The 12,507-nt window shown below is 32.9% G+C and overlaps 1 protein-coding gene across 5 annotated transcripts; it reads left to right on the top strand.

The window, feature by feature from the left end:
• Positions 4,782 to 12,018, top strand: LOC109362699 (CCR4-NOT transcription complex subunit 10-like). 5 transcript variants are annotated; one of them, XM_019608675.1, is made up of 7 exons: positions 4,782 to 4,994; positions 5,143 to 5,347; positions 6,006 to 6,092; positions 7,863 to 8,045; positions 8,167 to 8,253; positions 8,352 to 8,423; positions 9,725 to 12,018. In XM_019608675.1, the coding sequence occupies exons 2-7, from the start codon at positions 5,144 to 5,146 to the stop codon at positions 11,672 to 11,674; spliced, it is 2,583 nt and encodes an 860-aa protein (XP_019464220.1). In that variant the 5' UTR covers positions 4,782 to 4,994; position 5,143; the 3' UTR covers positions 11,675 to 12,018. The 5 variants fall into 5 exon arrangements, with proteins under 5 accessions (XP_019464220.1, XP_019464221.1, XP_019464224.1 ...); XM_019608676.1 differs by having other exon boundaries at positions 4,782 to 4,998; XM_019608679.1 differs by lacking the exons at positions 4,782 to 4,994; positions 5,143 to 5,347 and adding exons at positions 5,656 to 5,907; positions 6,227 to 6,303.

Raw genomic sequence — 12,507 nt, 5'->3', positions numbered from 1 at the left:
ATCTGTATTCTTCTTTCAACCAAAAAGTCTGCACTCTACGCGCTCCTCAAACAATATCACTATATTCACTCTTCATTTTCATCTTTATATTGAACAACTAACAACATTTTCAATAGGTTAAATACTTTTTTTCTCTTTTTAAATAATATTATAAAACATTTATTAACATCTCCTAAGTTAATTTAAAACCATTTTTCATCCCAAGTCAAAATAAAAAAACAACAATAGATCTTGTTGAAATTTTACTGTCAAATATTAAATTTATTATTTGATGGTAGGTGTAGGTAGACATTTCTAGTTCTTCCAACTTGACTCACATTCCCTACCACCATGTATTAAATAAGAAGTTTTGTTTGAAAAAAATAAAAAAGTCCTGAAAATTGTACGATATTTATGATGGAGTATTCAAGGAAAAAGAATATTTGATCCTTAATAATGAAAGAGAATAAGTAACTTTCATCAGTATATATAATTTCCAAGTGAAAAGAGAGACAATGAACCAAAATTTGTGACATGGTTAAAGATAACCAATCCTTCTTAAAAAAAGTATTTATTTGTATTAATGTGTAATAATTATATGAAAATTTGTGATGGAAGATATTTATTAATTGTAATAATTATATGAAAACTCGTGTAGTATTTATTTGTATTAATGAGTAAGTATATACCACATTAACTCTTATTTTTTACTTATTTTTTTATTTTTACAAAGATATTCGGATAGATGCGGTAATAAAAAGATATATTATTTTGAGTAAGGATAAAATTGAAGAAAAAGAAATGTTTTAGCAAACCTTTATGATAAATATGAGAATATTATTAAATTTATCTCTCTACCGAAAAGCGAGTAGCTGCAGAAAAACTTAGCCATGATTGATCTTTAAATAAGTACTTCAAATTATGATGAGGTACATAGGATTGATCTCAAACCTCCTCTCTACATTCTTTCTCTTTTTTCCTCCTATTTTAAGTTTTAATATGATCCTTTTTGTCCCTTCTAGTTAATATGGTATAATATACCTTAGGAAGAATTATGATATATGTCATCGTGACACCCATACCAAAAAAGCCAATATTTTATATAGAACTTTAAATTTTTCATATTAAAATCCTCTAGATACCAATTATACCATCTTTAGCTTAATATGTGCCAGATAGGTTCCACTCACATCCATGTGAATGTTCGAGTGACCAGGGTGTTCAAAATTGCCCATCAAGTGAGATTTAAGTATTACTACAAAATGTTTAACAAATTTGAAAAGTTATAAAGTATAAACCATAGATCTATTCTGGTTTCTACTACTTTTCTTACTCTTTTATATGATTCTTTTAGGATTCTTTTCCACATTTTTAAATACAAGTTTCGTCATCAAAATATACTCATAAATTCATAATGGAAATAGAAAATGTGATGATTCGTAATATTGAATGATAATTTTATAAAGTACATCTAATTGTTGACACATGATAAAACTAACCAATAATTCTGATAAAAGTGTCCAAATGCATCCTATAAAAATCACAGGAGGTAGTATTAGTTTCTTGTAGAATAGTTTAAAAAAAAGGAGAGGAGAAAAGTAACATGCAGGGGATGCGAGTGGTTAAGTAACAATCATCCCAAAAAGGTAGGGGAAATAAGGCACAAAACGAGGAACATGAATTTTGGGATCACATGGTTGCACGTGAGAAACAACCCCACAATGTATGTACTCATAACTCATGAAAAAGACTTAATACATACAATAGCCAATAAAATCTTGATAATATATTAAATTTTTAATTTTAATTAAAATTTACTTAGTAATAATAACACATAAAAGCAAAAATACAAATATCTTTAAGTATAATTGTTATATATATCTGTATACAAGTTTTTTTATGTTCTTATTAGCGTCTTCGACTAGCTCGAACTCATGAAGTCTCATCTCAAAACAACAACTACCCTTAAGAAAGAGAATTAAAATAAAGAGAGAGTGCGTTGTGTTCAGCATATGTTGGTACCAAATTCAGCATTTTAATTCATCCCCTTTGTTTGTTTGTTTGTAAGATCGTACTACTTCCCGCTTTTCCCGGTTAGGAGGTCGTTTTGTCTCTCATCTCTCTCACTCTCACACAATCACCATATACCACTATATTTTAATTGGGTTTTCTTAATCTTTTCTTTCAGTAAAGAATGAAAAATAAAGAAAAATAAGTGGCTAACTCTTAAAATGTTAAATATTTAGTTCTTTTTAATTCAAATATTTTCATCATAATTTAGTTCTTTTTTCCTTTTTTTGGAAGTTGGACGAGAATGAAGCAGAGTATCAGAGTGTTCTTCTTTACTACGTTTTATTTTATTTTAAGTGAATTATATAATTAGATTCCAGATTATACAAATGTAATCGGGTCATATTAAAATTTATATATTACAACCTTATTCTAAAAGTAAGTTTTTTAAACTTATTCCTCATCCTAGCCATCAATTCTAGGAAAATATAATGATTTAGATATACTCACTAATTCAAATTATTGAATTTCCATAGAATTAATATTGTGGAGTAAGTTTGAAAAACTTATCTAGTAAATATATCTCATCCCTTACTCAACTCATTCTTTAATTAAGACTATGAATTGAAGTCTTTTACAAGTCTAATCACAGGTTGTACTCATCATGCATTCTAATGGTAGCTCAACAATTTGTACCAGTAAGAACAGTAACTCGTTGCTGCATTTTTTTATAGATACGTAAAATAATAAATCCCCAGTCCATTCTAATAGATGCAAGTTGGCCCGAGTAATCAATTAATTATACTCTATTATTCATTTAATTGACAATTATCAACTCTAATATTTATTTTATTTTGTTTCTAGATAGCAGACATCCATTATAGGTGATATTGCTATTCGACTAGGAAATATCTAGAATATGGTTGGGCTAACTCCTCAAGTTATTTTTGTTCATACGCAAAAACAAATCTTAGTTGTTAGTTAAAAAATAGGCCTTGCTAAAAAATTTGGAGTGTAAACTTTGGGTTTAACAAATTGGGTTAGTCTAAAACTGTGCCTTTTCCCCCATTTTTTAGAATCTAATAAATTTATTGTACAAGTAATTTTAATTTATCGTAATTTCGTAGTATAAGAATAAATTTTTTTGCAAAGGAATTGAATTGTTTATTTTTTGGAAAGGGCAAGCCCAACCGCAAAAATAAAAATCATAAAGGAATAGACGCTAGTGAATTCATGAAACCCCATCATTCTCACAATTATTTTAGATGACTATAATATTTATATGCTGATAGTATAAAATTTCATATAACCACAATATTATTTGTATTATTTTTTGAATAGTTAATAATGATTAAACATAAATTATAGATAATGCAGTAATAACGAAAAATCATCACTGACCTACAAATAACACCCAAAAACAGTACAAGTATTGATACAAATTACAGCAGTGTAAATCAATTTGTTTTCAATATGTTATTTTTCTAGGGTGAACATTGTATCACAAAACAAGGAGCAATCTATTATTTACCCAGCAGCAGTTAGAAACATATATCCATATTTTATCTCCATCGTAAACATAGCTAGGACAATGAGTTGTGAAAAGTCAAATAAATAAGGGGAAAATGCTCAAATCATATGATAGGTGTCAAAATTCTATTATATGAAATATGGTTGGGGACATAGTTTTGAGATAATGATCTACATTTAACAAGGTGAACCTTGAGTCTCTCTTATGGCAAACAATCAATATCAAAAGTTACTGACTCAATATCATATTCGAAACCTACTTCATTTGTCATCTCATATGATTTTCTTTAAAAGCTAAAACCTATGTTTGCGAGACACACCACTTGCATAGACGAGCCCAACACTAATAATGCATGGTACTCCACGCCAAGATGAACATAGTGAAACATGTCCCAACTGGGTTGCATAATCTCTAGAATGAAAACACTATTGTGAGCTACTAATGTAACACGAGTTGTGTGTGACACAAGATTATTTGGGGTAAAAATCATATGAAACCCTCACCACTATTGTTCTTCTTCTTTAGCTAAACTATGCACTTTATCCACAAGTTAGGATTCTATTTCTTTAAAGTATTTCCATTCTCTTTCAAACATCTTAGTTTTAGTATTTAATTGTTCTTATCTTCATATTTGTTTTGTATATCGTGAGTGAAGGACTATCACTTATCGTTAGTGATGATGAACTTCAACGATGTTCCACCCCATCTCGATATCTTCTTAAATAACTTCCTGATAAAACACATCCTACATGCACCAATCAAAATAGTCAACAATTTCAAGAAGTTTATTTTCATGTTATAATCAGAAACATTAAATAATTTTTAATCGCTTTAAATGCATTAAGACTATGACGAAGGAATCCTTAACCTAAGTAATTAAGCAATTTATATCTTATAATCAAACACTTTCACTTCAATATGTTGGTTTATGATCTCTAGCCTTTCATTCTTATTTTTAAATATTGAACAAACTTTTCAATCGATTGTACTAAACAACACCTATAGTTAAACCTTAAAATTGTGATGTGTGTGAACTTCCACTTGATCACATATATTTCTAAATCAAGTTTTCAAGTAAACAACAATCATAAAAACCTTGCCAAATATCATCCTCTTATTGGCCATGAGTTCTCAATATCAATCCTAATAACTACTCCACTCTGATTTCAAATAAGTAAAGTTTAAGCACAGATATTTTCTTGCAAATAATATTAAGAAACCATATAACTATAAGTATGTAACATAGTTACACAAACCTGCACCTGTATATATGGAATTATGGATGCACCCAAAAAAATATACCTAAAGAAAAAATTATATTAATTATGAAAAAAATCTCTCTATCTCTTGAGCATTTTCTTTCTATCTGAATCTGCCCCAAATCGGCGAGTAGGTTTTCACTCTCACACTCTTCCTTTCTCTATCTGCAAAATCAAAATCAGAAGCAAAGGGTTTTCCATCAATTTTCTGAACTGTAAGTTTCTCTAACTTCTTATTTCACTTCGATTTCAATTGCAATTCAGATACATTCTACTTCGATTCTCTTAATTTTAGGGCTCTTTTTTTTTCTGTTCCCCCAAACCCCTCACAATTCGATTTCTATTCTGATTACTCGATCTCAGCATGGAAAACCGAGATTCATCAACGTCTTCTCCGTCTTCATCCGCTAACCGCGATGCTTCTTTCGCCACAGACAACGACGATGGCGTTTTCGCAGTCGCAGTCGCGCTGGCCAAAGACGCTGCGTTGCATTTCCAGTCAGGAAAGTTCGCTGAATGCGTCGAAGTATTGATTCAGCTGTTGCAGAAGAAGCAGAACGATCCCAAGGTAATTTCCCCCTTTCCATTTTCTGTTGATGCTGATCCTCCCAATGCTGGATGCTGCTAGGTTTTGATTGTTTTTTGCTTTTCGCGCTTCTTAATTGTGATACTTAAGGTGAAATTAAAATTGTGTATCTTTGGAGAACTATAGCTAGTAAGCAATTGCATTTGTAACTTCTTTGGCTATAAATGCTAATGTGCATTGGACCATTGGTTCAACTGGTTTTTATGATTCTTGATGGTAGTGAATATGTGATTGAGCTGTGGATATTTAGTGATATGCTGCTTTATGTGGATGCATATGGGAACATTATGTGGATGCATATGCGATGTTAGAAACGTCGAGGAAAATTGAACATCAGGGAAACATTTTAAGACTTGAAGAAACACTTGCGGTGGATCCAAACTGGAAAATTTGAATGTTTGGATGATTTCACCAGAAGTGGAATTTTGAGCTCACTTGTCGCTTCTTGGTTTTAGTTCTTGATGTCAACGCTTCTTGTTTGATGGTTTAAATTTTGGATGGTTATTTGTCGTTTGTGTAACATGAAGTTGATTTAGTGCTGAGTAGTGATACTTACACCAAACATTATGGTTGTGTGTTGCTTGTGCAACTTGTTACGACATCCTGATGTTTTTTTTGGTTTTTATTCCAAATATTTCAGGTCCTTCATAATATTGCAATTGCCGAATTTTTCCGAGATGCTTGTTCAGATCCGAAAAAATTGCTTGAAGTACTTAAAAGCGTCAAGGTATGCTTTAAAAGTTGAACCTTGTCTTTTCCTTTCCCCTGGATATGTACAACGTGTCAGATTTGCAATAGCTTTTGTTTTTCTTGGCTAGTGTTTGTGGATAACCATTTCTTTACATTTATGGGTTAGACCAGAACTCAATGTCACATCAATTGAGAATACAACGATGAGATGGAAATGAAGCTAGATTTGGCTAATAAACTAACAATTTGTAAGTGTGAACTTGAAATATTCAATAGTTTGTGAGCTTTTATACCGATTCATATAAATATATCGTGCTCAATGAAAATGAAAAAAGTAGACTTCAATGGCCCCTCACTTACCTTGGTGTTTCATTGGGTGGAAATCCCTGGGCCATCTCCTTTTGGGGTTTATTGTTTTCATTCCATTTTCTATTTATTATGCATTTGACCCCATGTTTCCATTGTGTTTTCTGTTTTCATTGTTCACTACAGAAATCTTTGAAAATAGGAAATATCATGAAAACATATGATCACATTCATAATTAACAATAAATAGAATGATAACATGGTGTCACTATTGTAATTATCAATAATAGTTGAAATATGTAATTGAAATAGAAAACATTTTTAGAAACCAAACGGTCCCAAATTGGCACCTTGGTTTCAGTTGGTGGAGGGGAGGTTTAAAATTGTAGAAAACATTATTTGTTTCGGACAGGTATCATGATTTTAATCACCAAGTTTGGATTCTTTCATTCGGTTAGGAATGCTGATAAGATTTCACCACCCATTCGACCAAGTATGCTACAGTGTATGACATTGTTTTTAATTTCTTTTCGATTTTATTTATAATATTCTCAAAGGAGGAAAATATATATGTAATAGTATTGAAAGATTGGAAACACTGGTGGAGACTGTACGAACTAGAACTACACAGTATTGTTTAAGTTTTCAATAATGCGGGCTTTAAGTTCGCAGATGCTTTGTCACATTGTCCCACTAATTAAGTGGTAAAGTAGGGATTTAATTCGAATACAATGTTTTTAAAATTTTGTTGGACACTATTTTTGATCATCTGAATTGCAGATGTAGCTCCCATCTTTACTTTTCTGTATGGTGGCAAATGAATGGATTGGATGAATTTGGATCCTAATGGATGGATGGAAAGCCATCCACCAATTCATATAAATCCATTAAATGATATTGTAAATTATTCAATCCATCAATATCCAAGCTTAATGAATGGATTTCCATGAATCCATTTTAATGGATTGGATGGATGAATATCCGATCCAGATGATTTTTTGAATTGGAACTAAAAAAACACCTTTTAAGAAAATCTTCCTTTTAGAAACCACTATTTCAATAAAATGTTTTCTAAGATAACCTTTTTCAAAAGTAACTTTTAAAGTTCCCTTTTTTTAAAAATGGTTTTTAATTTTATTATGAAACACTTTTTTAAAAAGTGATTTTTTACCCTTTTTTAAAAATCATTTTTTGAAACATGCTAAAAGCATGCATCATTTAAGGTTCTATGTGTGAAGTTTTTAACGGATATTTATATATGCTATGTATTTAAGAATATAAGGTCACAATTGTTGCTTAGTGACTATGAGGTCACGAGTTCAAATTCTGGAAACAGTCTCTCTGCTAGCGGGGTAAGTCTACATACGTCTACCCTCCCCATACTGCACTAAGTGAGAGACTCGTTTACATTGCTGCCATTTTTTATGTATTTAAGAACAAACTTTTACTTTTCTGTAATTTGTACTTATACGACATTTTTGTTGATGGACTTGGTTCACAGAGCAAAAGTGACCAGCTTGCTTTGGCTTCTGGAGAGCAGGGAGAGTCAGTTAGTGATGTTGGAAACAGAGTTGTTTCAGGATCCAAAGGAAGTGGTTCTTTGACAAATCAGTTTTCAGTTGCAAATAGCACTACTACAATGTATACAGATGAGTTTGACTCCTCTGTGGCAATCCTAAATATTGTACGTTTATTTTATTCCTCGTATTAGTTTCGTTTATTTCACTCACTTGTTGCTTTAGTAGCAATATATTTGAGATTATAATATTTTTTTTGATGTGTTTTTGTCATTTCAATTTCTATAGGCCATCATCTGGTTTCATCTTCATGATTATGCAAAGACATTATCAGTTTTGGAACCCCTATTCCAAAATATTGAACCCATAGATGAGGTACTCCTTATATTTAATGTTATTTTTCTTTTAAAAGTTACATTGGTGTCTTCATGGCTTTTCATGCTCTGTTTTCTGTGTTCTCTTTCCGTAAGCAGACAACAGCTCTACATGTTTGCCTACTGCTGCTTGATGCTAGCCTTGCATGCCATGATGCATCAAAATCAGCTGTAAGTTCTATTTTATAGTGCTTTCTCTGAAGGTTGCAAGTTTTGTCACTTAATGTGTTGCTGTCAACCATGATTTTCATGTTAATGTGTGTATTACTTTTTGTACATTGTAACTAGTGTGTGGCTAGTTATTTCAATATTTGTTCATAAACTGAATATTAAATTAATGTTATATACATGATCTGTCCTCAATTCACAATCTAAATTTACCTTCATCCCTTGAACCATTGGCCTCTCATTTATCTTGATACCTCAAAAAATTTCTTCTCAAACCAATTGGTCATGCCAGCTGAATTATTTGGATGGTGATTTGTTGAGTTACTTGGTTTCAAACCTTTACTTATAGCTATTTGGAAGCGTTCTTTATGTTTCACATATCATGTATATTATGCTTAGTCGGCTTTGAAAGAAAATGAATTTATTGATTTGGGGTTGCTAAATGTTTTAATGTTTATAAAGTGGTTGTAAAATCATTTGTTAGGATTTGGTTCCTCTCTTTTTATCTCCTAAGTCCTAACATAATGCCCTGTCAATTTGGGAGAAAAAGAGAGACACAGCATTGGGTTCATGTGCAGGGAATGTGGTCGCTTGTACAGAGTGTTGTACCTGTACTTAAGTTTAGAGACTCAAGATTTGATTCACAACAAGGTTATGTTAAGAGCTAAAACGCGAGGATCCAAATCCTTTTGAAAACTCTACCCCATTGTGGTCAAAATGAATGTTCAGCCTACTACATTGTCATTAATGTGACTTCTATGATCTGTAAAGAAAACAGAAGAATTACTTCCACAAGTAAAAAAATTAGTAAAAATATAAATACTTTTTTATATTACAGGTTTGCTATTCGCCTTGATTTCGTACTTAATTCTATTTTTATCAATTGCATTAAAAAATGATATTTGATAAACATTTTATATAATAGGGTAGGGTTATTGCAGAAATGTGACATGTATTACCAGAATATATATATAATGAATCAAACAAACTTCTACTTTATTCCCAAGAATTTAAAAAATATTATTTCGAGTTTTCGGTTGAACTTTAAATTGCCAAGTGCTAACGGAACATGTTTTTCTAAACACCCACAATATCAGTTCTAACATTCCTAAATAAGTTTAGTTGACTTTGATAGTTTCCCATAGTAAAATATGGTGTAGAAAATTATCCTAGAAAGTATTATTTCACCGTGTTGCAGTGTGGTTAAGGTTTTTTGAATGAAGGCTTAAAAGATCATTGTTTTCATTTTTTAGCCTTTGCAATTGAACAAGTGCATTGTTCTGAGCTCGAATCTGTTTGTTTAGGATGTTTTGGCTTATCTGGAAAAGGCATTTGGTGTTAGTAGTGCGCGTCAAGGAGACAATGGGAACACAGCACAGCAACAATCGGCAAATCTTATTACAAAGTCTGCACCTGTTGCTATCTGTGCATCGGCTGCTAATACATCTAGTTCAGATTTTAGTTCAAATGTCAATGCCTCTGAAAATAATCTATCTGGAGCTTTATCTGAAGACACACTCGATTATGAAGCAATGCTTTTGCATATGGGTGGACAAAATTTAGCAAGGCCAATGGGCCCATCACCAAATGATCTCTCAAGGGCTCTGCTTGATAGGTTCTCGACTGTTGATTTAAAGCTTAAGTTGCAACTTTACAAGGTCCGGTTTCTACTTATTACGAGGAACTTGAAGCTAGCGAAACGTGAAATCAAGCTGGTTATGAATATTGCACGTGGAAGAGATTCATCCGTGGCTCTTCTTTTGAAATCTCAGCTTGAATATGCTCGTGGTAACCACGGGAAAGCGATAAAGCTATTGATGGCATCAAGTAATCGGACAGATACAACATTTTCAAGCATTTTCAACAACAATCTTGGGTGCATTTATTATCATCTTGGGAAATATCAGACGTCCTCGTTATTCTTCTCAAAGGCATTAACTAATTGTTCATCCATGCGGAAGGACCAACCGTTGAAGCTTGCCACTTTCTCTCAGGACAATTCTCTGCTTATAATTTATAATTGTGGTGTGCAGTACTTGGCTACTGGGAAACCCACACTTGCTGCTCACTGTTTCCAGAAGGCCAGCTTGGTGTTTTACAAACAGCCTCTCTTGTGGCTCCGACTTTCAGAATGCTGTCTGATGGCTTTAGAAAAGGGCCTAATTAAATCTGATGGGGTTCCTCCAAAGAAGTTGGATGTTGGAGTTTGTGTTGTTGGGACGGGAAAATGGAGGCAACTTGTTGTGGAAGATCAGATTCCAGGAAATGTACATATGAAGTCACCTGAAAAGGATAATTGTTGTCAAAGCAATGATGGGCAGCTGAACTTATCGATGTCCATGGCCCGGCAGTGCCTCGCAAATGCTCTGCACTTGCTGGAAGCCTATAGTACAGATTATTTGAAATCTGGATTGCCCACTAATTCTTCTGTGGAGGAAAATGATACAAGTGAATCGCCATCTTCAAAGAATTCAAATCTTAAGAACTTACATGTAATTGATTCAAAGGCATTTTCAGTAGCAGGAGGTTTAGGTCAGGTTGATTCAAATGGGGACACAAAAGAGCAAAAGGGCGTATCTAGTCAAGAACTTGTTCTGAACTCTCTGTCCTATTATGAAGATGTCTGTAGAAGAGAAAACCAATTGGTCAAGCAAGCTGTTCTTGCCAATTTAGCTTATGTGGAGCTGGAATTGGACAATCCTGTGAAAGCACTGTCAGTTGCAAAATCTCTATTAGAACTTCCCGAATGTTCCAGAATTTACATCTTTCTTGGCCATGTTTATGCAGCAGAGGCTCTCTGCTTGCTGAAAAGACCAAAAGAAGCTGCCAAGCTCTTGACATTTTATTTGTCTGAGGGACACAATGTTATATTGCCTTTCAATCAAGAGGACTGTGAAAAATGGAGAGTGGAGAAGACTTCTGAATTTGAAGAGGTGGATGGAGGAGGGTCCATGGAAACCAAAAACTCTTGTCTTGAGGATACCCAAAGTATTGTTTTCCTCAAGCCAGAGGAGGCACGGGCAACAATTTATGCAAACTTTGCTGCAATATCCGCGATGCAGGGTGAGCTTGAGGAAGCCAGTTTACTGATTTCACAGGCATTATCCATATCACCAAACAGTCCAGAAGCCACACTTACTGCAGTTTATGTGGATCTCTTGCTTGGTAAGCCACAGGAAGCTCTATCCAAATTAAAACGTTTTAGCCGTATTAGGCTCTTTCCCAGTGGAACAATATTGAATAAATCTTCTTGAGGGTTGTATTCTGCGGTTTTACATGCCTGGCCCACCTCTCAGTAATAGTTAGCAGGTAGCTTAATCATTCCATAGCATTTGTAACATATATAAGTTCAATTCAGAGAATAATTTTTGTGATTCATTTTCTCTATAATTCTCAAATTTAGGGTCACTTATAGGTGGTGGCTGTGTTTTGTTTAGTGCTGATGCTGCCCACCTTTGAAATTTGAGGTGTAGCGTAGTTCTGATTCGGATTGTGTTTTTTAGAAGCTATTTTAGTTTTTGTTTCAAAAATAGAGGTCATGTGCTGATATATTCGGAAAACTGAAAAGTTGATAGTTACTTTGGAATTCCATTTTTAATCTGATAGAGTTTATTGTACTCTATAATTCTCAGAATGATAGTGACTTTTATGTCTGTGGGGGTGTACGGGCAGGTGATGCCAGCATCATGGTAGGTTACCTGCTTTTCTTTTCTCTATTTTTAGAAAAATAAATCTTATTTTGGTTTCTCCATTATTGCAATGGAGAAGCTCATCAGGTAGCAAAGTGTGATATTGAACATGTTTTGCAAAATTTGGTTTCAACCAGTAATTGAGGAGAGGGATAACATATTCTGTCTCATTAATTTGTATCACTCCATGTGCTATAAGCTATAATTGGTTAGAAAAATACTTAACAATTAAATTTTAACTTAAATATATTTTTTCAATCATTCACAATCTTATGGCACATATAATGACACTCATTGTAGTACAATAGACAAGCACACTTGTGGAGACAGTGATTATGACTTGAGGGTAATTATGCATGTTCATCTTTATTATAATAGGTCATGAATGCTTTAAATCA

The sequence above is a fragment of the Lupinus angustifolius genome, chromosome LG12 (genome assembly GCF_001865875.1).
Source record: "Lupinus angustifolius cultivar Tanjil chromosome LG12, LupAngTanjil_v1.0, whole genome shotgun sequence".
Taxonomy (NCBI): Eukaryota; Viridiplantae; Streptophyta; class Magnoliopsida; order Fabales; family Fabaceae; genus Lupinus; species Lupinus angustifolius.
The sequence above is the reverse complement of the archived record's forward strand: the minus strand, read 5'-3'. Positions and strand labels throughout refer to the sequence as shown.